At 30.1% G+C, this 27328-nt stretch overlaps 2 protein-coding genes across 3 annotated transcripts in view; both read left to right on the top strand.

The window, feature by feature from the left end:
* The window catches only part of LOC107448357 (uncharacterized), a 44021-nt gene extending 36985 nt beyond the window's left edge, over nucleotides 1–7036 (top strand). The window contains exon 12 of one of the 2 annotated variants that reach the window (XM_087157630.1): nucleotides 6067–7036. In XM_087157630.1, the coding sequence (XP_087013756.1) occupies nucleotides 6067–6292 (226 nt within the window). In that variant the 3' untranslated portion in view covers nucleotides 6293–7036. The remainder of the gene's footprint in view (nucleotides 1–6066) is intronic. The other variant, XM_087157631.1, reaches the window with a different exon arrangement.
* A 6589-nt stretch (nucleotides 7037–13625) lies between these two features.
* Nucleotides 13626–27328, top strand: part of LOC122268261 (toll-like receptor 2 type-2) — a 28069-nt gene continuing 14366 nt past the window's right edge. Inside the window, exons 1-5 of the mRNA XM_043043738.3 lie at nucleotides 13626–14857; nucleotides 16566–16730; nucleotides 19467–19622; nucleotides 22603–22942; nucleotides 25844–26166. Of these exons, the coding sequence (XP_042899672.2) occupies nucleotides 14384–14857; nucleotides 16566–16730; nucleotides 19467–19622; nucleotides 22603–22942; nucleotides 25844–26166 (1458 nt within the window). The 5' untranslated portion in view covers nucleotides 13626–14383. The remainder of the gene's footprint in view (nucleotides 14858–16565; nucleotides 16731–19466; nucleotides 19623–22602; nucleotides 22943–25843; nucleotides 26167–27328) is intronic.

Genomic DNA, 27328 nt, shown 5'->3' with positions numbered 1-27328 from the left:
TATACTTTTTTTTACAAAAAAAAATTGCTATTTTAATCATATGAACAATAGATTTATCAAAATAAATAAAAGAAATGTTTTTTTTTAATAATATCATGCAATACGAAAATTCATTTTTGAATTACGAGATGCATCCAGAAAGTAAGCTTCCCTATTTTTTTTTTAAAAAAGAACTCATACTTTCAGGGATATATTTATTGGCAACAAGTGCAGCAATGTTTCAGCTATTTTTCAACATAGCCACTACCAGAATTGACACACTTGTCGTATCGTGGTATCAACGTTTGCATCCCTCTGCCGCATGTAAATGGAACCAGCGTGTGATAGACGTTTTCAGCTCTGCGTCGTTGCCAAAACGCTCACCGGAGGACAGGAATTTCTTGAGGTGCAAGAAAACATGAAAATCGCTGGGAGCAAGATCAGGGCTGTAGGGTGGATGATCAAACAACTCCGAGCCAAATTTCGTCAAAACAGCTGCGTGTTAAACTGTATGTGAAAGAGCATTGTCATGAAGGAGCACAACACCTGCAGTAAGCATTCCACGCCTCTTGTTTTGAATGGCACGTCGCAATTTCCACAGTGTTTCACAGTAACGGTCAGCGCTTACTGTTTCACAACGTGGTTCCATTCACAGGCGGCAGAGTTCTACGACAGAGGGATACAAAAGTTGAACCCATGATACGACAAGTGTCTCAATTCTATGATGCTATGTTGAAAAATAGCTGAAACACTGTTGTACTTGTTGCCAAAAAATATGTTCCTGAAAGTATGAGTTCTTTTTTTTAAAAAAAATAGGAAAACTTACTTTCTGGATACGCCTTGTAAATTCTAATAACTAAATAAACTGCAATGCCCGCAGAATGAAAGTAGGAAAAAATTTAGTCATAATTAAGTAAAATAAATTCAAATAAAATATTTTAACTGAGGAAAATTTAAATTCAAACAAAAGCCTAAAATAAAAACAAAACTGTTATAGTATTCGCGATCGCAACGAACTATAGGGGGCGTTGTTGTATGAGACGCATACCTGCGATTTCTATATGAACCGTCATTCAGTTACTCTGGAGACGTCGTTAATGTAGCGTGTAGCATTGCAACGTTCCTTCTTTAATGTGGCTTATTAAATTTAAAAAAGAAAAATGCTTGATCTTCTTTCTTGTACAACCGAAAACAAGATGGTATCTCCTTTTATAGAGAAGGAACATCCAAAACACATCGGAAAAATATTTGTACATTAACAGAAAAAAATATGTATATTCTTATAAGAGTTAAAACCTAATGCCCGAGAAATAGTATTACTAAATTTAATGATATAACATGAAAGGCTTATTTAAACTTTACATTCCATAGTTTTAAGAATCATATTAGTTAAAAAATTAAAATGAACAAAAAGTATACATAAGCCTCATAATTTTATAAAATTTAATTTTGTAAACAACGTTTTTTGACAACAATTTTTATCAAAAAATTTCAGGTTTCAATAAAATTCATTATTTAGAAACTAAGAAACGTAAAATAAAGAATGCTGACGAAACAAAAACAAAAAAACAATTCTTTTTTGTCGCCATTTTTAGTGCTACGAATATTCGTCTTTGGGATTTGCCAAAAACAAAACAAGATGCAATTTTATTTTTTCAGGAGGGAAATATTTTACCGAAAAAACAAAAATGTACCAATTCCCACAACATAAAACTTTATCTTGGTAAACGTACGTTTTGGAAATGTTATTTCATTTGGAATCTTATTCATCAGAGTTCATATGGCGATATGATTGTTTTGAATCTATGCTAAACTCTATATCGGCTCATTTTCCACCGAAATCCGATTAACTATTTTGATTTTAAATAAAGTGTTTTATTTTATGAATTGTCGCAAAAATTTTGAGTGTAGATTGGCGGCACTTAAAAACCGCCAAATCTGTAGCGGCGGTTGCGTTAATACGTAAGTCCATGCTTTTCTGAATCATATTATTTCAAACATTGGAATATACAAGAAGTATACATAAACACATAATGTTATACCATTTAATTTTTCAAAAGTATTTTGAGAACAATTTTTATCAAAAAATTATAAACTAAAAAACGGAAAATAAAGAATTCTTAGGATAAAAAAAACGATTTTAAGAATTCTTAACATTGAAATAAAAACTTTCATATTGTTTCTTTTTTTATTATTCTTATAGTTCTTAATCAGACGTAAAAAACCATTCTGTAGAGAACCATCATCAAATGAAAAAAAAAATATTTACAAGCAAATTTTTTATTGTAAAAATCATTGCACTTACCTGATTTATGATTCCCGGAGAATTCCAAAATGATAAGTTCCTTGTTTGAAAACTTTATTCTCAAATAATAGATACATAGTTTATACCTTCATTACTTTTAGATAACATACTACACAGCAAAATTTTATAATTGATATGAATTTGAATATGTAGTAAAAACAGAATAGCTGAATTCTAGTTGAACTTATTCTTTCAAAATAAAAAAAGCTTACCAAGAAAACGATTTAAATTAATTAAGAATCAGCACAAATGGCACTATTTCAAGTAACTTGGATAATTTTTTATTGTTGTTTTCCGAATTATATGGATACAGAAATATATACTATTCTATAACGAAGAAGAATATGCTATAACTATTACAATTCTGTATGTTCTGAATTCATATTTATTCACTGGAATGACGAAAGCAATGTTGACTTCACTTCAATTCGTAATGAATTGAAGACAGAAGAAATGCATTTTACCTTAATACACACATCTGTAACAGTATCCGAAATCGGAAGTCATCAGTTGCAAGTTTGTTGATAATAGAAATTAAAAATTATTGAGGAATTTTTCTTCAAATGTTTGGCGTGTTCTGTTCCTGAAAGATTTACTAATATTCTGGAGATTTTTTTCAAGTTCTTCGGCCTTTTCCTTAGGGAAATTTTGTTTCTTATTTGCTGCTAAAAAATGGCGTCTGATTCAGTCAATGACTTTGATGGAACTAAATGAAAACGTGATAAATTAATGTCCGATATTTACAGGCTCCCGCTAGACGGCGTACTCGAGCGTTGCGATCGCGAATAGGAAAATAAAATTCAATGCTTATTTAGTAATGTACTTTATTATTTAATTTTATTAATTATTAAAATTTTTTTACATCGTAAAAATTTTCCTTTTTTTTATCGAAAAAGATCACTTAAGCAACAAAAAATTGAAATTTAAACTACAAACAGTGAGCAGTTTAAAAATTCACGTTTTCCACCATTTTATGAATTTCTCAAGTTGCAATAACATTGCATTTAAATTAGGGATGTAACGAGTATTTGGCCCTTCTGTGAAAAATTCAGTTGGTTGAATGATCAGTCAAATATTCGGCAGAATATTTTTTAGAAATGTATTTTTCTAAATTTGTTTCATTTTTGAATTTTTATAGATATTACTTTTTTTTAAAATTATAATCAGACAAGTCAATTTTGTCATTTTTTCGATATTTTGAGAATTGAGAAGGATTTTTTTCCATTTTTTGCTGTTTTAATTATAACCCAGCATTTTAACAGAACGTCTCAGACTATTAATTTATTATCACTCTTTCCCTGTACTGTAATATAAATAACCAGTAACATCCCGTCGACACATAGAAAAGTGAGATTTTCAGTATTAAAGTTTTGTTTCTGGAACTAAGAAAAATTTGTTTTTTTTTTTGTTTTTCTTTTTTAGGCATTTTTATTATGACTCAGCATTTTTTTTAAAAATAAAGTTACTAATAAAATTTATTTTATAGCAATTTTTTTTCTACCAAAATTATGGCAAGGAGAAAAATTTAAATTGCGATTTTCAGCATAAGATTTTCATTTAAAAAATTAAGAACGTTTTTTCTTACTTTTTATTTTCTTTAAGTAAAAAAAAAAACTTTTTTTAGACGTTTTTATTATAAAGCAGTAATTTTTAATAGCATTTCTGTTGACTTAGTTCTTTTTTCTTGGCTTTTTCTGGTAATTAGAAAACAGAGATGTTCAGCTTTAAAATTTTCTTTCAAAAACTAAGATTGATTTTTATGTTCTCTGTTTCGCTTTTCGATATTTTCAAAAACGTTCTTGATTAGCTTTATTTTTTAGAGTTAATTTATGAATACGTTTTCCCGGGAAATATTATTCTGAGCATTGAAGTTTTAGTTTCAATGTTGCTATGCTGCTAAAAGATTTTGCTATTTGGCTCCAAGTGTACGGCGTTCAGTCGATTTTTTTCTTCTTTTTTGGCCGAATATTTGGTTTTTGACCAATTCACAATTCATTACCACATTCGACCAAATCATATACGTTACGGGAAAAAAAAACGAAGGAAAAATAACTAGGATTTACGATAAAACTGCGCCGAAATACCGTATCAAAAAGTGATTATTTAATAGCGCGATTAACAATCACGTGTCGTAATAGCATAGTTAAATAACGGGATCATCAAAATCATGTGGAAAAGTATAGAAATAATTGGGGGGGAAATTACTTATATTTATGCTGAACTCAGCACGAATAAAGCGTGTCAAAATGCACGATTTAAAATTTGCATATCGTAATAGAATAATTGGAATTTTTTATGATACGTGGGAACGCATAGCAATAACTGCCGAAAAAAATTTTTAAAAAAAAGAAAGAATTGCAAAAAAAATAGATAAAAAATCACTTAGATTTAAGATGAAATCGTCAAAAATAAAGTGCACCAAAAAGTGATTATTTAAATGGGCGATCTGAAACTCGCATCGTGATTAAAATTCGGGATTTTTGAAATCACGTAGAAAAGCGGAAATAACTGTTTTAAAAAATCATTTATATTTACGATAGGGCCGGGATAGCCTGGTCGGTAGGGCGCTGGGCCCATATCCAAGAGGTCGTGGGTTCGATCCTCGCCGGCCGAAGACTCCCCGTGTAGTAAATGGTGACTGATGCACGTTAAATCTGTCGAGTCTCAAAGTCCTCCATGTTCCCACAACAAATCAATACCTCTGGGGGTACTGATCCAGGAGTTTCCTTGTCTTCTGGATTGGTTCAAAATTACAAGGCTACGGAGTTGATAGTTAGTAGTCGTAAACCCATGAAATTGGGTCGGCTGTTCAACGACGGTTATAAAATAAAATAAAATATTTACGATAAAATCGGCTTAAAGAAAGAAAGCCCGTTAAACGTACATTTACTAAAGAATCTGTTAGAATTGATTGTGTCAAACCGTGATGATTTAAAAGTGCGATAAAAAATTGCCATTTTTTAAAATTTTTTTATTGTGTTCAGAAGCTCTCGTGGGCCGCACTTCAGTAGTCGAAGGGCCACATTTGGCCCGCGGGCCGCAGGTTGTGCACCCCTACTTTAGCTGTCTAACCTAGCTACAGCGTAATTGAAGCCCAATAAATTTGTAAAACGTGAAAGGCCAATTTTTTTCCTTTATCACTCAAAAAAGTTTATTACACAACAAATACACCGAAGAGCCATTACATTATAACCACCCTGCTAATAACATGTAGGACCACCTTTAGCCTTCAAAACTGATAGCACCCGCCGTGGTATTGATTCCACAAGGTGCTGATAGGTAGTCTGAGGTATCTGGTACCAAGCGCTCACCAACTGGTCCTGCAATTTCCTCACATCGCGAGGGGGTAGCGTGGCAGCGCGATTTTGGTTTTCCAAGTAGGACCACAAATGCTCTATTGGATTAAGGTCAGGTGAATTTGGGGGCCAAGAAATGGTTTGAAAGTCACTGGAATGTTTCTCGAGCCAATCCATGACGATTGGACCTTTATGACAAGGTGCATTATCCTACAGGTAAACACCATCCCCCGCAAGAAAAACTGTTGCCATGAATGGGTGAACCTGGTCTGCAACTATGTTCAAGTAGCTTACAGACGTCAGGGATTGTGCTATGAGGATTATGGGTCCTAATGTGCCCCATGAAAACATTGTTCCTGGGCGAGAAACCATGAAAACCTGGGCGAGCCCATTGTTATAGAAGGAGGGTGGTCATAATGTAATGGCTCTTCGGTGTATAATGTGCTTATAGTAAATTTTTTAAATAAAGTGTCATTGAATTTGTAGGAACTTCCTGGAAAGCGAGTGGTGCATATATGAGTTTCGTGCAGCCCATTTGCAAGCTCTGAAGGATAAAATAAACCGCGTCATAATCATCAAATTGGGAGAGTTACCTGATGATCTCCATCCTGATATCAAAATGTCTTTAGAAAACACGACTTATCTCACTTGGGGTGAGAAATACTTTTGGGACAAACTCTTCTACGTTCTTCCAACGTCTGGTCAACGATAGTCCAAAACTACTAAAGTTAAAGCTGACAACTATTTAATGTTGCATGAACTGAAGTGATAGACAAACGTTGACATGTAATAAAAGAAAAAAAATATTTTATTAAAAATACCTTAGTAATTCAATGTATTCAATGACTACCTGGTGTGTCTTGCATATGAATAATATAAATATCGACTTTACATATAGATATCGACTGACTGATATTATTGATTTAAATTTTGCAGATCATTGGACATAGGTCATTGAACCTCATTATTTATTTCGATAAATGTATTTCTTTTGATGATGCAATTATAATTATAATAGAACACTTCGTAGGCATTTGTTAACTTATTGATTTCACTGTTGGTTGCACTCTCTGAGTGTATTTTTAATTAAAAATATCTCAAAATATCTTTGTTTCTGTTGGTTTTTGCAGGTGTGCAATGCGCAAAAAATAAACGGACCACCCTGAATAACTTTTGATCTAATTATCAGATCTTTACGTTCTAAGATTCAATGATTTGAGAGGGTGACCTCAAATAGGCTAATAGTTAGTGCAGACGATATTTTAATCTATAAAATCAAATAACAAAAGACTTACTTTCTCTGAATAAGCATACTTTTTCTTCAACCGATTTTTGACTTCCAAAATATCGGGGGTCGATAAAATCTAATCATAATTCCATGCATAAACTAGCTTTTAGTAAATATCTTTTATTTATAATAGTAAAAAAATTCAATTGTAAGGTATGCAGTTTTTCACATCTTTTTAAGGAATGTAATTTTAAAAAGCAAACAAGAAGATTTGAGCAAGATCGTTGGAATAGTTCCAAAAAAATCAAGCTTAAGAAATACGCCTTTCTTAAAATTCTATTTTTCAGGAACTGTTCGACCAATTTCACTCAAATTTTCTATTTTGCCTTATAGAATTATATTCTTTGAAAAGATATAAAAATTTTTATATCTTACAATTCAAAAATATTTAGACTGTTATTAAGCAAAATAATAAAAAATTATAAATGCAGTTCTTTTTTTTTTTTTTTTTGCATGAAAATATCTTTTGATAAGTGAATTTTACAATTGTATTCAAACATTTTTTAATTCGCCTTAAATGTTCGAGGCATGGTGAAGTACGAAAAAAATAAAATTAACATTAAGGGATCCAAAGTTTGAACCGCTCTTCTGACTAAACTATTTTGGTGGCTTATATTTTGGAGGTCAGAAATCCAAATCAGTCGGGAAAGGTATGTTTATTCATAGAAAGTACGTTCTTAAGTCTGATTTCATTTGAGGTCATCCTCTTGAACATTTAAGAATGTTCCGATCATTAGATCAAAATTTCTTCAAAGTTCGGGGTAACTTTCGTAAAAAGTTATTCAGAATAAAAAATTTTAAAAAGAATTATGAACCCTGAAATGGAATTTACAACAATTTCCAGTAGAATTTTCACAAACTGGATTTGATGACACAATGTTTCATTCGTCTAAACTTTGCAATTTAGAAATCAAACCAACTCAAATTCGAAAAAAATTAAAAATGCAATAAAATTAATCAAGTAATTAAAATCATATAATCGATAATCTGTAAAAATAAACATCGTATCCCAAATCCAGGAATTTTAAGGGCGGAATCTTTTAAATAATTCAATCTGTTTTAGTTCATTATTTTGAACATGTAGTGTATCTTGGCAGAAGCACTCACTACGATTTGAACACGCCTATTTCGATGGATGGTCCACATGGAACGGTTGACTTGCTACTTGTGATTGTGACATTGTCCTCCTCACGCTGTTGCTTCTCCGTCTCTATCACACACGACGTATGTACTCGACTGCTAAAGGCAACACAGGAGCGACCGTGACCGTGAACTTAATACAGCTCTCACGATCAGCACTCAAAAAGTACGGTGATCTTAATACAGTTCTCCCGGCTTCTCACAAAACAGCAAAGAATCAACTGGTGGTATTCGTTCATCGAATTTTATCACAAATATAATTCTGGTGGGGGAGTACTGTAGTGTATCTACCACTATCAAAAAATAATTCCAATTCAGTGGTATATATGACATGATAACTCGATTCTATGTTGGGGTACTTTTTCGTAGATGAAGGCTGACAGGCTGATGACTGAAGGTCGATGTGACTGTCCCCACAGACATAACAAGGAATTAAAAAGAATTTTTTTCTATAAAGAATCTTCTAAACATTTTTTTGCCATAAATAAAATTTTGCAAACATGATTATCTTCAATATTTTACTCTTTTAAATTTCCTTGTAATAATTTAGTGAATAATTTTTTGTGTAAATGTTTCTATCAACTTTTTAGAAAGAAATTATTACAAGAAGATTTAAGGAAGAAGAGTACAGTTGATATATTCTGAATACATTAAATTTATGATGTAAAATTTTGATGTAATTTTGTTATCTCTTACTGGAATAAAATATTAAATGCATATTATACTAATATTATCGAGCATATTAAATGCTCTATAATATTAAACGCATGTTAGAGTTGAAACAGAGGAAATGACATTTATTTTTTAAAAATATCTCAACAAAAATGAGATAAATTCCACTTACCTTCTCGCACACGTTGTTTTCTTTTTGTTTTAAACAAAAACACAATTCCCAGTATCAATTCTGCAACAAACAAAATGATGTTTCACTAACTTTATACATCATGTAAGTCAGATTCATTTTACTTGAATGAAATGTAAATATAATGCACGCATAATAAAAAAATTAATCAAAGTAAATTTACTTAAACAAATTATATTAGCTAAAAACTAAAATAAAATTAATGCGGAATAGAAAACTGCATATTTTTTACTCTGCAGTAGTAATTTATTTCTTAAACGATAATCGTTTTACTAAATTTTTATCAATGAATTCATAAAATTCGCTACATATTATCGTTTGATTTTGTAATTTTATTTGAGTTCTACGAAACGTCTGGAGTGTTTTGAATGTCGAACCTTAAAGAAAATAAACATAATGCAAATAAACTTTTTTTTCGTACCACCTAAATTAATTTATACTTTGATTTAAATCGTTAACTTTTCTTCATTTTATGTTCTTACATTTTGTTTAATTTTGAATTTAATTCATGTGTGCAGGCTTGACGTGCGCGTATTAGACGTATTAGAACTAAATGTTTTATTGCTTATCTCTACTGCTATTCTATATTCTATTATTCACAATGTAAATTCTTTATTATTTATCATCAAATATACTATACTAAATACGCCAGTCCGGGCAGGGATGCCAAATGTTCCTTATAAATGAAAGTCCCACTACGAACTTCCAAAAATGAATCATTGAAAGGTATCACTTACCTTGCAATGTTCTATATGTATAAGCAGTACGACCAACCTTTTATATATATATGGGTCCGGGGTTGGCTTCAATATACTTAATGATAAATATCTAATGACGACAGCCAATTTGAATAACAATAGAACATTTTATTGTTCTAAATAAAAAATCATGACGATGAAATGAAATATGATGTCTACAAGTTCAGTGACGATGAAAAAGTTCGACTTCCTCGCCTGAATACATACACATATCTGCCCTCAGCGTAAGGAGTTACGGTTGCAGTTCGACAGCATAAGGAGTTACGGTTGCAGTTCGTAACAGTATCTATTTTAAGAAAATGCATTTCCAATTTTTTTGAATTATGGATTTCTGCATATATTTTATCAGCTGTAACAGATTCCGGTTCTTCTTGTCCATTTAAGGGAGTACTTATGACTAAAAAATTAAATAAAAATCATAAAAACTACATATAAATAGAAACAAAAGTAATTAATTTATTTACCATTAATTTCACTATAAAATGAATCCTTAATCACATGAATCGTGTATAAAACTCTGAATACGAAGCGCATAGTATTTGAGATACGCGCAGACGAGAATTTACAAAATAAAAATAATGGTTTAATTTTAAAATACAAAGTATTTTAACACAGCAGACGATTTTTTACTGACTTACTTCAACTTGTTTAGCGTAGAATAAATTTTAAACAGAAGAGAAAATGGAGTTGATAATAAATGAACTAATAAAAATAAATAAACAGAGCATCGCGAAGTCCAGATACATCGTTGTCAAGGAGACCACGCAATTAGAGTTCGTCCACAACATGTATATGCACATTGATAGGAAACATTAAACTGGTGCTAACGCCGCTTTGGCTAAGATTCATATACCGCATAAAAAAAATCGCACAAAAATAAAATCGCACAAAACCAATCGCACAAAAACAAAATCGCATAAAAAAGGACAGCACAAAAACAGGTTTCACTGTATCTTGTGTTATCTTTTTCTTTTAAAAAAGGCATTTTATGTTCTGCTCAAAAATGATAAATTTCATTGCTTAGTTTAAGTGCGTAATGATTAATTTAATATTATACTTGATAAAACTACCATCTTTAGATAGAATACTCTTAATAATTTTTGAAAATAAGTTTTTCGGGGAAAAGCATAAGCCTAAGCTCTAGAAAGGAGAATCTTAATTACGTTAATATTAATTCTCACCGTTAACTTCAACTTATGTATGTATATTTTGGCACATCTCTAACACTACGTAAATAATCTAAATAAATTTCTGAAACTGTTAGGGATAAAACTCATTTTTATAAAAATGAATCAACATTAAAAAATACTTAATATTTAATTTTTAATTTCATCTTTATTAATTTTTTACTGTTTAATTCAGTAATAGTTTAAAAAAATTTTAATTTAATGCACAGCACTCCAAACAAATTGACCACAATGATTAACTTTTGACAAAATATAGGGGGTAGCCTTCATCTGGGAAATATGCACCTCATAGTTTGGTCAGGAGAGCGATCAAAAGTTTGGACAGCTTAATGTTAATTTGATTTTTTGCGCATATCCCCAGAAATTTTAAAGCCAATTAAAAAAAATTTGCACGCAATTATAAAATTTGTTTATCCAAAAGTTATTTTTTAGTAAATATTTATTATTTTTTATTATTTTATTAAATAATAGTCGGAAAATTCTGAATTGTAAGGTATACAATTTTCTTACATCAATCTAATGTATGTAATTTTATATGCTAAAATACAAAATTTAAGTGAAATTGGTAGAATAGTTCTTGAGAAATCGAATTTTAAATATATGACTTCTTTAAAATTTAATTTCAGAGGAACTATTTTATCTATTTCGCTCAAATTTTGCATTTCGCCACATAAAATTACATGCCGTCATGTGGGGCTACTTTGTGCAGGATTTCGCAGTTTTTGAACTTTGACATGTAAAAAAACTATGTTAATTCAAACTTTAGTAAAATTTATCGATATTATATTAATAACTGGACTCAGACGAGTGAATATGATCAATAATGGCATTATTTGTATGTAATATTTACAAATAATATGTCAAAACATACCTTGCACAAAGCAGCCCCCAATTGGGGCTACTTTGTGCAGCGATAGGAATTCAGTTTAATAATCATTAATCATGTTTTTAGTAAAATATTGATATAAAAGTGTTAAAAAAGTGAACTGTTGACATTTTTAATGACAAAAACATCAAGATATGTAAAGATATTAGTTTGAAAATAATTTGCAGCGCTAAAAAACCATTTTTTATAAAGAATTTTTTCTTAAAAAGAATGTTTATTTCAAAACATTTGAGTTTAAACAAAAGGAAACCATATACATTTTTGAACATTGAAATGGATGATATTTCAAAAATAATAATTATTACATACTCATTAACATTTATAATATTGATAAATTTGAACATAACATGCTTGAATGAACATGACAGAACTTGCTCTTCAGTTTCTGTCAAAATCACCTGATGTTCTATAAAATATATTTTTATGTGTTAAATCGTTTGATCAATTCATTAGAAAACCTTTGTAGAAGAAAAATAATAGTTCACCAGCACGTTTCACGTGTTTCTTGTGAATTTTATTAAAGATAGTATTTCTGTGTATTTTGTACTTCCGAGAAGCTTCTGCAATCGACATACCACCAGCAACTGCTTGCAAACATTGTTGCAGCTTTTCTAAAGTGTAATAACGGTAATTTCTCGTTCGAGATATTTTTTTATAACGTCTGACAATTTTTCTGTCGAAAAAAAAACGAATGAAACTTCGCACAAAGTAGCCCCTCAGTGCATTTTTTTCATTTTCCGTTTATTTGTTAATAATTTTAAAATTCTTTTAACGCTAACATGATATAATTGTTTATTAATGCATAAATGAAAAAATTTGCTCTTACGACAATTGTTTTATCAACGTCTTTGCATTTCACAGCTAAAGTTTCCACACACACTTTTCGACGTCCGACGTTCTCGGAAAGTTGTTGACATTGGATAAACAAAACACACTCTGAGATTGTTTAAAAATTCGAAAAAATATTTGTAGTAATAGAGGAGACTTCTATCTTCAAATTCCACACATTTTTATCGTGAAAAAAACATAATGCTGAATAACAGCACTTGAAAAGTGCCAAATTCGAATTTGCACAAAGCCCCAAATGTAGCCCCAAATGACGGTGTTTTAAAATGATGTAAAAAATTGTGTACTGTACAATTCAAAATTTTTTGGACTGTTTAATAAAATAATAAAAAACAATAAATATTTACTACAAAATATATTTCGCATGAAATTATCTTTGAATAAACGAATGTTGTTTTTGAGTGCAAAAATCTTTCAATTCGCTTTAAAAATTTCCGAGTTATGGCGAAATACGCTAAAAAGTAAGATTAACATATTAACATTAAGGGGTCCAGACTTTGGATCGCTATCTTGAGCAAACTACGGGGACAATATTTCCCCGATTTCGGCTACTCCTTATATCTTGGGGGTCAGAAATCCGAATTAGTTGAAAAAAAGGTATGTTTGTTCAGGGCAAGTGCATTTTTGTGTCTGATTTCGTAACTTAAAATACTGCACCAATTGATAAGCATATTTGAGGTCATCGCCTCGAACCATTAAGAATAAATGAGTCCTAAAATGTAAAGATCTGATTTCGAAATTTAGAACAGCGTCCATACAAATAAACACCAATTTAAAGTTACCCTTTCCTCACATGATGATTGCCTGCACATTGCATCAAAAACTCAAGATTTGTTCTTTGTTATTTTATTTTCAGCTCTTTGTACTAATGAAATGTCTCTGTGATATCCATGGATTATCACGATATGCGAATGTAACATATCAAACATTTGTAATCTCTGATAGTCGGATAACTAAACATGAAAATTCAATGAAATTTAGAAATATTTAATTCTTTTTATCGAAGATAAATCTTACATCTATTATCCTTTGTCATCCGTTTTTGAAGGAAGTCGCAAGGGATGTTGGAATTGGTAGTCGTAAAAAAAAGGTCTTTCTGCTGATATCAAAATAGTTTTCTGGTAATCGTAAATAATGTCAACTTCATGCTTGGTAATTATGTTTCTTCAATGAACATATTTTATTAATACAAAAGGATAGATTTCATTAATGTTTAGGATAAAATTTAGAGCAATTAGGTGGGTAGAATCGAATTAAAATAACTCTCCATAAAAATATTTTGAAGAAATGGATAGTGTTGTGATATTTAATATAGGCAATATATAAGAAATGAACTTAATCTTATATAAAGGATATTATGAAGATAATCATTAAGTAAGAATGACAGATACTTATGAATAGATTTAGACAAAAATGGAAAGATTTAAAAGTGGTGAAAAAAGTGCATGGTAGGTATAAAACTTCTAAAAATAAAAAGGGTGATTTATTTCTGCTTTACTATTTCTACATTTCCTTAAATTCTGTTGAAGATATCTTAGCTATACTTCAAGAATCCTGTTCTACAACATTTATCATTATAATATGGTGTTGGCGTTATCACCGACAAGATGTGTCAACTGTTAAGCTTTGAGCTTCAGTTAACCAAAGTAAATGAAGGAACAAAAATTTGGCAGAGTATAAATAATTAATAAAATATCAGTCATCTTGATGCATGCTTTTATTATGCAAGAGAAGTCTTTTGTTATTCAACCTTACAATGGTAAGTTGAAAGTTTTTATTGATCTATAAAAAAAAAGTTGCACCTTAATTTATTATTAGTGCCATTCGGTGATAAATATGTATGGGATTTGTTTATTGCTAACTTTCTTTGCTCTTGTAATCTGCACAGATTTTGATTTGGAAGATGATAGCATCATTAAAAACTGTAGCGAGCTGCTGCAAAGTTGTAATTGCTTTAATCGTTATTTTATTGGCGATGATTGTCTTGGGCAAAATTACAAGGTGAAATGCAGTGAATTAGATCCTTATTGTGGTTGTGAGAATTCTGAAATAATCGCAAAAGTTAGTTGTTGGAATGCCACAGAACTGTTTTCTACTAAGTACTTGGTTGATGGATCGATATATGAACGTAATGCAACTTATGAAATCGTAATCGAGGGAGGAGTAACAACCCTTCCGAGCAGAAGTCTGGACGGACTAATTGTCTTCAGTCTCATCCTGGACAATCCCGATATCAATCATGTTCATGAAAATGCTTTTGAAGGTGCGCTTAGCATGAGAAGATTTCACGTACGCCACAGTTCCTTAAAAGTAAGACATTTAGTTTTGTATATATTGTTCGTATACTGTCATCTTCCTCTCTTAATAGAGCACTTTAATTAGCTAAGGTGAACTGAATGATTTTTAAGAATTTAGTTTCTGCTCTGAGATCCTATTAGTAATAGAGACGTGGGATTTTTTTCATTTTCTGAGGTATAAATGTTAATTGCTAACCAAAACTTATTATTAACATTTGCCCCGCTGTATTTACAAAAAGTTACAGGCAGTGAGGCAAGTCAAGCTGTACCATAGTGAGTACTGTCAACAACGCTTACTGAGTAAAACTTGCATTGCTGTACATTCAACATCAAGAGAAGGCGCTTTCTTTTAATGGAAAAGAGATTTTCTTCCTTACACTAGGAAAAGGAAAAAAAATCATTGCCTTGCAGAACTGTTTGAATCTCCTTACTGTCAACAAAAAATTGAGGCAAATGTTTAAATCATAAACTAAGCAGTTATGGACTCTTTTCACATTGTCTATCCATCTGTTACGTTAAAATATCGAGAAACAATAGTTGGTTCTGACTTGCTATTTGATTATGATTTTTTTACAATTAATTGTCGATTTGATTGTTATTTTTTACTTTTTGATTAATCAAAAGATATTATTGCTCAGAAGTTATATGAAACAAAGTTATTTAAGTTAAGTAGTTAACTTTACTTAAGATTTAAATTTACAACAACTTGTTTTAGTTCCTTAGTCTGTTACAATTGGCTAGAAAAATTTGTTGAAAATTTGGAATTAATTGATTACAGAATGAATTTAATACAATGTATTACAATGCTTTGGGTTACAACATGCCTGGACGAATATGGGTGTACAGAGGATTTGGAAAAATCATAAATAAGTTTCTTTTGTGGAATAAACAGTATTTGGAGTCCCTCAAACTTCTAGGTTTATGTCTTGACTTCATTGACATGAAAAGAAAACCAGTAGAACATATTCAGAAACAAACAATACTATTTTGTGTTCCAAAAAATTGCAAAACCTCTCAGATGAATGAAACATGTTTAATGACACATAATTATAAGTCTAAGTCAATTTATATTTGTTCAAGACTCATGTTTGTTAAATCACTATAATTAAACATTTATAATTGTTAAATCAGGTCTTAATAACAAATGTATGGTATTAAATGTTCTAATTGACAGGCGACTTTTTTGAGAAGATAAAAAGAATAGGTGTTGTTGTTGTTGACGTATGCATCTTTAGGCACAGGGGGTGCGATTGTTCTTGTTTTCCAGTGGCACCATCTAAGACCAAGAATTTGACTTCTGCCACATCATAAGTCACACCCGTTTATATAGCTGACCCATTCATACATCCGTTCATTCATCCACAGATCGTAATTTTGACTTGAATCAGAGAACGATTGATCTCCAATCCAGTACCCCCAGAGGTATTAATTTGTTATGGGAACATGGAGGACTTTTGCGACTCGACATATTTAACGTGCATCAGTCACTTTACTACACGGGGAGTCTTCGGCCGGCGGGGTTCGAATCCACGAACTCTCGGACATGGGGCCAGCGCCCTACCGACCAGGCTATCACTTTGTCAAGTAGCATTGGTACCCGTTGATTGTAAGGATACTCTTGAAATACTACTAGCTTTTTGAAAATAAACTCATATTCAAAAACGTAGTGATAATTTAATATTTAAAAACTTGATATTTTAAAGTCTTTGCATTTTTTGCAGGAAGTTCCTAATTTTCGACCTGTCTATGGTTCAAGTAGTGAATTAAGAATCGACAACAGCTTGCTGACATACTTAAAAGGCGACGCACTTAAGAATCTTCCTTTTCTGGAGTACATTTCTTTCGTTAATAATTCAATTCAGCACATTGATTCAGACGTATTTGAGGTAAGCATAGATTCGGTGTCACTATTTCGATTATTTTTAGATCTTAAAATAATTATATTGACAAAAAGTGCATGAAAAAGTTCAATCAAATGAAACATAACAAGGAAACGGAAACTGTTTTATCAATGGGAAGAGTCAATTAAACGTAGTGATAGATAAGTAGTACTTATATTTTTGTGGTCCAAACCACTCGCAATTTAGCAAATCTTCTTCCTTTTAAATTTAAAATGACCAATTACTTTATTTTCTATTTTTTCATTACTGGCGTTGAAGAAACTAATGCTACACTTCGTAGCCTTACAATTTAGAGTCGAAAGGGTATTCAAATTTTAAATAACAACTAGAAGTGGGGGAGACATTTGATGTTTATACCTATTTTTGCTGTATATGGACGTTTTTTATTAATGCGTGATATATGAAATTTATCAAGAAGGAAAACATTACTTTTTGGAAAATTTATTATAATGTTTGTCCCATTTCTTTAAACTTGGATTATTAAAAAAAATTCAGTTTTTATGAGATTTTTTAACGAATCTTGGATATTTTCACATAGTTGATTTCAAATCTACAATCGGTTTCTCTCTCTAATCTACAGCTGTTTTTTAATGATATTTTTAATCTATTTTTTGCCGAAATGTTTAAGTTTAATAACGTTATATATAACAGGGGATCGCGTCAATGCTACGATAAACTTCTAAGAGAGGTAAGACACAACATCAAGATTAAAATTGCATGGAACCCAAGTCCGGTTTAAATGCAATTTTGATCCTGGTGATATGCTGTAACTCCACTTAGAAGTTTGTCGCAACATTTACGGGATCCCCTGTTATATGTAACGCTTTAAAACTTGTACATTTTGGTAAACAACAGGCTAAAAGTGCCATTGAAAAGAAAATTTATACCTTTAGCAGCAAAACTTATTTCAGATTTGAATTTCCCACAATCAGGCAAGATCGAGTATTTGTATGAATGCAAAAAAAAAATATTTGTCCCTCAGGTGTAATTTGTCAAGGTCACGTTAAAGCGCGCTGAAGTGCCACTGTCGGGCATAAATTACCAAATCAATCTATATTTTGGTTCACACTATAGACAAGCAATTAATTTTCATCAATAAACAAGACAATAACTGTGCACCGATTAAAACCAATAGATAAGAAGTATAACTAATGATTTTAAGAATCGTTATCATTAATTACCAAATTAAAAAATAGTTGTTTAAGGGTATTACTTACTATCTGGTTTTTATTTTACCAATTAAATGAAGTAAATACTTTCAGAAAGTTGAGAAACGATATTTAAAGGGATTCTTATATGCGAAGTAAGAAAAAAATTCTTATATTAAGCCAATTGGACGAAAAAAGAAGTCACCTAGAGATAAAGAAAATCATAAGTGGGTCTGCAATGTTTTGGAGATATTTTCTTGTTATGAATAAACAGAACAGGAATGCCCTGCTAACTGCAGTGACTTTTAAAATATTATAGAAAAGATCTTTTCCGATGTATACATTTTTTTAACATTCTTAATGACCAGGCGTTGTCTTTCAGCCAATATTTTCACGGTGATTATGGTATTGATATTTTCTATTTTTCAAGATGGCAACGGTGAAGTTTTTCAGGCAAGAGTATATGACGGATATATATGATATGACGGATATATATGATGAATTTCAACGACATTCACCCACCCTATTACATCGCGAATCACTTGCAAACTCCCCTAATTTAAACCCAAATTGAAAAATCTGAGACATATGTTTATACTTCAGGTAAAAAAAAACGCTCAAATGAACAATTCAGCAAACTAGAGAGAACTCAGCGAGTAGCTTAAATTAATCATGGGTACGAAAATATAAAACTTATTAAATTCATTTCTGCACCGAACTCAAGTAGTTATCGAAACCAGAAGCGGAGGTGCCCCGTATTAAATTATGCTCTTCATGATTTGCTCTAGGAGTGAGTAATTTTTTACCTGGTACGATTATGTGCAATTATTTTTTTTCTTTGAAATTAATTTTTTTCTAAATGTTTTTATGTAAAAATAAATGCTTTTCCCCCTAAAATTTAAGGTGTTGAAGCGCATCTTTGAATATTGTCTTAAATGTTATTACTACTTAAATCTTGAAATATTGCGACTTAAATGTTGATTTTGATGAAAAGCTAAAAAAATTATAAAATAAAAATAATTTTGAAATAACTTCTTACCGACAAAAAAAACCAAAATGATTTCGAAGCACTTCGTTCTTAGAAATCCTTCAGTGCCGAATTCGTGATTTTTGTTTCTTTCTACAAAGATTCAAGAAAAAAATTTTTTTTTCATTTTTATTGCATTTATTAAAAGAGAATATTAAAACCTCAAAGGATACTGAATCGAATATTGATTGTTCTATAAATCGGGTCAAAATATTACTATTTGCAGATGGATGGAGGTATTATGAATGAGCCCTTCCTCTAAAACGGACTGTAACGTATGTGTGCGGCAAAGACGTTTTTTTGGCCCATAGATGGTGCCACTGAAAAACAAGAACCCTTCTGTCTTTAATTCGCTTGATTTTAGCGAAGCAAGGCTTGCTGGTATAGTCAAGAGGCATTTGTAATAAAAACAACATAAAATAATTTTTTTGAAACATAAAGAATATACACACTATTCTTTATGCTTCAAATTTATACAAGAATAATATTAAAAAAATTAAAAAAGTTTTAGAGTATAGTTTTAAAGAGAGATATTTTTTTTCTTAGGGTACAAACAGTGTGATTCATTTCGATCTTTCTTATAACAAGCTTTCATATTTGCCTCCTCATTTGTTTGATCCCTGGGATAATCTGCGCAACGTGTCACTTTCTCATAATCAGCTGCTACACGTTAAAGATCTATTTACGTTAGCTCGTCCACATGTAAGTAGTGTTGATATGAATCTCATATTAATATTTTTCTAAAACACAGTTATTTTTTTAATAGTTTGATTATTTTTAGTATAATTTAGTATAGTCATCACTGTGATTATTCTTCTAAAAACGAGCAGTTCTTCCAAATGTACTCGTATTTAGAGATTAAAAAATTAAGACATTAAAAATGCTCATAAATTTGTAAGATTGTCGTCGGTTTAAATTTATGGGAGTAATCGTGAGTTGTCTAAAATCGTGAGTTACGTAAAAATCGTAAAGTTGCCATCGAAAATTGGAAAAGCAAAGGTAAAAAATAAAGCTAGAAAAAACAGCAGTACCAGAGAGAGAAATAAAAAAGTTGGAAAATAGAACAAGAAAAACCACAGTGACGAAGAGTGATGAATCAGGGGAAAAAATCGAAATTTTCACTTCCGTTTCTCAAGATTATTTAGTATTTAACATCATTACTTCATTAAAAACTTCATTTGGGTCATTCTCACAAAAAGGTGATTTTTTAAGTCCCTTAGTAATAAATATTAGGAAATACAGCAGATTTCTCAATATTTTTCTTCATCATTTTTCTTAAAGTTCTAACTAACAAATCATATGCATTTCTGCTGAATGTATTTAATATTTTATTCTTATTTTTTGATAAACATAACTTCAAAATCTCCGCGGACGTCCCTACGTCTGTGACACAAAATAATTTTTAATGGCTGTTAAACAATTTAAATGTTATTTTAATGATTTTTGCAGTTTTACCTAGTTAAATGTTTATAGTAACTTTTTATTTAATATTTTTTTTAAAAACATTTATTTTTATAAAATAAATGACTAGTAAACTTTGTCCATCAAAAATGAAATCTCCCACCATGAACAATAAATACAGTTGGTAAATATGCAATAAAGGGCAGCATATGCGAAATCCCTATAAGACAGCTGCTGGTAAAGGTAACCATTCCATTTTCTAATGTTAACTATCAGTTGTTTTTGCTCTCTTTGGTGTCAGTTTTGGATTGTTGTGTTCAATTGGGGTTCTCACCGTATACTCCGTGGACATCATACGGAAGGTAAAAGAAAATTATTTTATTTTTGATAGATGAATTTTAGATTGCAAAAATAGCATATTTAATAAAAAGAACTGCCCCATTTTTGTAACTTTAAAATTAAAAATCAGTAAAAGTCATGAACTAGTTTTTGTCTCCTCCGTGGACATAACAAGTCCACGGAGGAGAAGACACAGTCAATGGAAGAGACAATGTGTTAGATAACCATAAGACAATTTTAATAATTAAAAAACTGTTTTCTTTTAAGTGATATTTTTTAAAATGGAACAAGTGTGTTAATTTGTTAGTATTTTTAAAGAAAATCAATTAAGTTTAACTTTTTCTTATATGAGAAGTAAATATTGGCAATTTTTCTAAATAATTTCTGTGATGTTTAACATTTTTTTTCTCTTCAAATTTTAGGAAAAAAATGGTAAAACCAAAATGTAAAGAGAGAAAGCAATCAAATGTTCAAATGCAAAAGAGAAGGGAACAGAAAAAGCTTAGTATGAGACAATCTAGACAGAAATTAAAAGAAAACCCTGTATTGCTTAAAGAAAGTAAAAAAAAAAGAAAAAAGGAGCAAAAAACTTTAAAATCTATATCAGAAAACTATTTAACAAAAACATCGTGATTAAATGTACCTAAATTTTTATAAATTGATAGAACAAGCCGTTTGTGCCCAGGGAAAAAAGAAACAATAACAAGATGAAAAGAGAAAAAACAAAAACATTATTTGGATGACAGTACGTTTAACTTGCATAAAATGTTCATAAAAGAGTACCCTCAGCACCCAACTTTCATGTGGAGCTTGAAATTTTATTTCAATAGTCTTGACATTTTAATTTATTAATATTCAGTAAGAGTTACTTAAAAAATTGTACACCTAATTTAAAAATGGGTGTTTCCTTTCATAGCAGCATGATTAATCGGAAGTAGCTTTATCTCTAAAAATGAAATATTTTATTATTTACTTATTAATGTTAAACTCATATCAGTTGTACTTAATAATTAATGAATTAGTCTTCATTGACATTTCATATTTTATAACATAAAATGTCTCCTCCGTTGGCTATTGCATCTCCTCCGTGGACAAGGCAGAATTTAAAATATTTTAAATCCTTTAAAAAATAAAATTGAAAACTTGACCATTATTATAAGGACATATAACAAAAATAAATAAAGGCATTTATGTAATTTTTATCACTTTTTTAATTACTTTAATTTAAGAAAATTTTTAGTCTATTTATACCTTTTCAGTGAGAATGACCCATTTGCTTCACAAATATACAAATTGGAAATAACAGTCAACATATTTTAAGCTTTCAAAAATAGTGTCCTATTTTCAAGACTTGCCAGACGTGAATGAATCGAAACAAAAGTGATTTGAAATTTAAAAAAAAAATGAAAGAATAAAGTTTCCATCGAAAAATGGTACAGTAAGAGGGAGAAACAAAACTAGAAAAAACCGCAATAGCCGAGAGGGAAAAATAGAATAAGAAAAATCACAGTGGAGAGGGGATAAATCAAGGGAGGGGGGAATCAAAATTTCCGTTTCTTCATATTATTTAAGATTTAACACTTTTTTTTAAATTCACAAGTTGAGCTCATGCCTTAAAAGAATTTCTACATTTATTAACAATTTAAAATATAATTATTTTATTAGTTAAAATTTTATTTGTCAAGAAATATATGTGTTTTTATTCCTATGAATGTTTAAACTTTAACTTATTTGCGAATTTATAAATTAGTCGATTCGTTGAATTAAATTAATTCAGATTAATTTGATAAATTAAATTGAGTCAATTAATCAATTTTAACCGGACTATGTGAATGATGATTGGGTACTTCCTAATTTTAATATAACATATCATAAGACTTACGAAAACGCTTGATTTAAATGCACATGTGCATTCATTGTTGTTATTTTTTTTCCAATTTAGGCTATATATCTGGGTTATAACAACATAACTGATTTAGACGCCATTTTACCATCAATTACATGGAATTTGACTACATTACGTCTTTCGTACAACCCCATCAGACAGCTTTCTTCTGATTTTCTTCATGGTAAAGCTCCACTGTTGAGGTACCTGTACCTTGATCACTGTCTGATTCAGGTCTTGAATGAAAATAAGTATTATAATCTTCGAATACATCTTCATGTTCTGGATCTTAGTTACAACAGGATAGAAAAAGTAAATCCAACGAGAATTGACTTTGGATTTCGTAACTATAAGTCTGAGCTGGTGCTTGAAGGGAACTTAATACGAGAGTTCAAAGGTGAAATTTTACGCACACTTAATCCTTTCACAATTAAGAACAATATTATTTGAACAATTAACAAAATTATGATTCGAACAATGAACAAAGCTATCATTTGAATAATGAATTAAACTATTATTTGAACAATGAGCAAAACTACCATTTGAACAATGAACAAAATTATCATTTGAACAATGAACAAAACTATTACTGGAACAATGAACTAAATTGTTTGAGTAAAGAGTCTTATTATTTTTTGAACAATGAACGATATTATTGTTTGAACAATCAAAACTAATATATATTGTGAAACACTAATAATGATATCACTAGAAAAAAATTTCTATTTCATGAGATTTTTTGTAGATTTTAAATACTTTCGCATCCCTGATTTCAAATCTACAATTGTTTCACCCTACAAGCTATAGTATTTTTAAAAGGACATTTTTAATCTATTTTTTGTCTAAATGTACAAGTTAAAAGAAGTTGTACATAACAGAAGGCCGCTTGAAGATTGCTACAAGCTTCTACGGTGGTAAGGACCATATATGGCAACGTTACTTTTAAAAAGTAACGAGTAAAAGTACAAGTATTTTTAAAAAAAGTAACGAGTAAAAAGTAAAAAGTTCTTATTTTAAAAAGTAACGAGTAAAAAGTACAAGTAGAAGTACAGGTACTAAACAAAAAAAGGAACGATTTAAAAGTACATTTCTAGGAAATCGAAAATTCAAAGTAACCTAAAATTTTATTGAATAATATTCTTATGTTCTTTAATGTTTTTGCAAAATTGTAGTTATTTATTTAATTATTTTTAATTTTGAAAGTTATGGATTTATTTTTAAATTCGGAAGAATATTATAATATAATTTTATAATATAATCGTATAATATAATTTCAAAATCAAATATAATTTTAATATCAAACTTTTTACGGATTTGCACGAGAAAGAAATTTTATCTATTGATTTTAATTTTTAGTTTACTTTTATTTATTTAAATTACCATTGATTTAAAATTGTTTTACTTCATAGAAACGCGTTTTAAAAGCACAAACATAAACAAAGCAAACACGGGGTTTCAGAAAGCTTTGTGATCTTTGAGCTAGTAAAAAATAATTGAATGTGCAGTATAAGTTGAAACAGAACAGTCTACAGTTTTATTTGTAACAATGGCTAACGCTGAAGTTATGCAAGAAAATCATTTTCCGAACATTTCTGCCTAACGGAATAATTAAAATTTGTAAACGAATTTTAGTATCAGCGGCTAAATTAATACCTTCGAGTTTTCAAGAATTAAAATAGTAATTATAATAGTTTTCAGTAGCACAAATAGTTCTGAAATTCTTAGAGATTTGACTGGGCATTGTTTGACAAGGTCGGGCATAAACATAATTTTAGTAAAAAATGTACTAGGTAAAAATGTATTTAGTAAAAAATGTATTAAGGCAAAAATTGCATTATTAGTGAGTTCAAAAAGAAAATTGAAAAACGTAATAACAAAATCCAACATTTTTTATTTAAAATGTATTAAACAAATGCATAAAACTCGAAAATGAATGAAAATAACTTGCTAATTAATATTTTAATTCATTTTGCAAAATAATTACATTTCGAAAGCATTTTTTTTTTTTTTTTTTTTTTTTTTTTTTTTTTTTAGAAAGCTTACCGAGTTTTAGAAAAAGTAACGATTTCATTCAACATTTCCGTTACAAATACTTGTACTTTTTCCATAAAAAAGTAACGAAAGTACAAGTAAAAGTACTAAATTTAAAAAGTAACGAAGTACAAGTAAAAGTACGTACTTTTTACTTGTACCGGCGGTACAAGTAACGAAAGTAAAAGTACTGCCATATATGGTAAGGACACATCATCAGGATTAAAATAGCATAGGAAACCATGCCGGAAAAAGTCGTCATACTCCGCTAAGGGCGCTTACCTATTATGAACTCTTTCTCCAATGCACTTTTAATCCTAATAATGTGTCCTTATCCCTCGTAGAAGTTTGTAGCAACATTTAAATGACCCTCTGTTATATATAACATTAGCCCTTTTACATTTCGACGAAGAATAAACTAAAAATGTTGTTATGAAAAAAATGCCGCTTTAGAAGCAAAACTAATTTCAGATTTGAAATTACTACACCCGGATTCATCAAGACAAAGTATTTCCAATAGATTAATGTAACAAAAAAGTTTGTTCCTCAGTGTGATTTTTCTTTTCAGTTAGCAAGTTTGTATAAATAATATCAAAGTAATAAAATATTAAGTTTATTTCGTTATATAAATAATTAGTTATTCATTTTAAATAAGTATTCCATTTCATAATTTAAGTATTCTTAGCATACATTAATAAAATTTTCAAAAATTGCTGTAATAGACATTAACTAGTTTAATTTAGTGCTTTCATAATAATTTTGCGTTGTAAGGTTATTAAGTTGACCTTGATACTCAAATTCAATCATAAATGCACTCATCTCAAGTTAAGTGTTTTACTTCGACTTGAACCACATAGTTTAACAGGTAAAAAAGAATCTGAAATTTTATTAATATCAATTCAACAGCACTGAAAAAATGAAATTTAAAAATATGTTAAAATTAAACTTGTAAAGTAAAAGCGTCAACTTAACATTTAAATAAATCATAGAAACTTTTCTCGTCAAAATCTCTACTGAATATAAAAAAAGTTATCACTAAAGGAGGGTTACTTTAGAATTTAAGTGATAAAAAATTTTAAGAAATTTTTTCAGCAAAGAAATTTTAAGCAATTTTTTTTCAAACTGCTAAAAAGGCACAAAAAACCTATTACTTTTCTTTGAGCTGTTGTCTTGCATTTTGTATTATTTTAAATTTTTTATTTCAAACCTATTTTCTTTTTGTTTGATGGTCTTTTAAAATAACTATCAATATTCAATGTATTTACAGTCGGAGTGCATAATGTGCGAAAAATTAATCTTGCTAACAACCGCCTAAGAAGCTTGGTAAATCCCCTAAAACATTATCTGGAGTTGACTGTTGCCAAAAATGAGTTACGGCAGTTAGTAAAGAGAGATTTTTATGTATCTCAGGATATAAGAGTATTAAAAGTTCAGGAAAATCAAATAAAATGGATCGATAGCTCATTCTTCGACAATATGGAATACTTGGGTTATCTAGATCTCAGTTACAATCTTCTGGAATCGCTGAACAGTAGTGTTCAACGACTACCTCGTTTGAAGTACTTGAATCTTTCATCGAATCTTATAACTGTGAGTAACTATTTCTTTTTTTTTTCTGAAATATCTATATTTTCTAATGCACCAAAAAAGCACGGTTTTAAATTGTTTTTACAAAAAAAAAAATGTGATTGCACCAATGCAGACGAACAATATTTATGAACCATAGTGACGTATTCCACTCTGAGAAGCAAAATGAAAAAGATATTATAACGACTCGAGCATGAATCGCCTCTAAAATCGTTACTTTATGCATTTCATACCTGGATTACGTACGGAGAGTAAACAAGCATATCTAAGAAAACTCTCTCCAGCCGATGAAAAACGTGTTGAATATTTGCGACTTAAAAAGATTCGATTTTTGATTAATAATTTATTTATGTGGATAGTGGCATTTATGTGGATAGTGGCATAGAATTTAGCATTGCGTCATGGTAAATGTTATTCCTACTAAGCGGAAGTAGTTGTGTTTTTTTAATATTATACCCAATTTTAACCATGTTACCTGAAAGCAACGCCGCACGTGAGTGTCGACCCTGATTGGTTTCTGAATCGACAAATGCACGATTTGCCTACAATGACGGCACTTTTTATCAAATTAGACCACATAAATGTGTTTTCCTCAGCTCGTTTGCTCGTAAAATTCTCAATTTTTGCAAACTTTTATGAGCCGAAACAATGCGGCATTAAAATGACTTCTCCAATTTCAAACCAATTTTTTAATCGCAAACGCTTTTTTTTTTCCCAAATCGATACATTTTCTTCATACGGACATTTAGCGCCAAATTATAGAGACGTCATAGCATTATAGTGACCTCAGGTCACCGTGTTACAATTGGGTATACTATAGCCTACGCCACAGATCGTGTTATTCCTACTAAATTTAACTAGTAAATAGCATTTTCTGCGAACCTGATTTCTAGCAACAAGTAAAAGCATCAAACGAAGTGTCTTATTTATAAGTCGCTACTCGCCAGGTTGGAATTGTATTAGTCTAGTTCCTTTGGAAATAATTTATATTGTTGTTTTACCGAAGTTTATGAATTTAGTAAACATATTTAAAACTCAGTTTATTAATTAAACTAAAAGGTAAATGTTATTCCTAGTAAGTGGAAGTAGTTGTGCTTTTTTCATATTATACCCAATTGTAACATGCTTCCTTTCTGGCACTTTAAAAACTTAAAATCTGTCAATA

The sequence above is a fragment of the Parasteatoda tepidariorum genome, chromosome 2 (genome assembly GCF_982258835.1).
Source record: "Parasteatoda tepidariorum strain Cologne lab strain chromosome 2, Ptep-v5.0, whole genome shotgun sequence".
Lineage (NCBI taxonomy): Eukaryota > Metazoa > Arthropoda > Arachnida > Araneae > Theridiidae > Parasteatoda > Parasteatoda tepidariorum.
The sequence above is the reverse complement of the archived record's forward strand: the minus strand, read 5'-3'. Positions and strand labels throughout refer to the sequence as shown.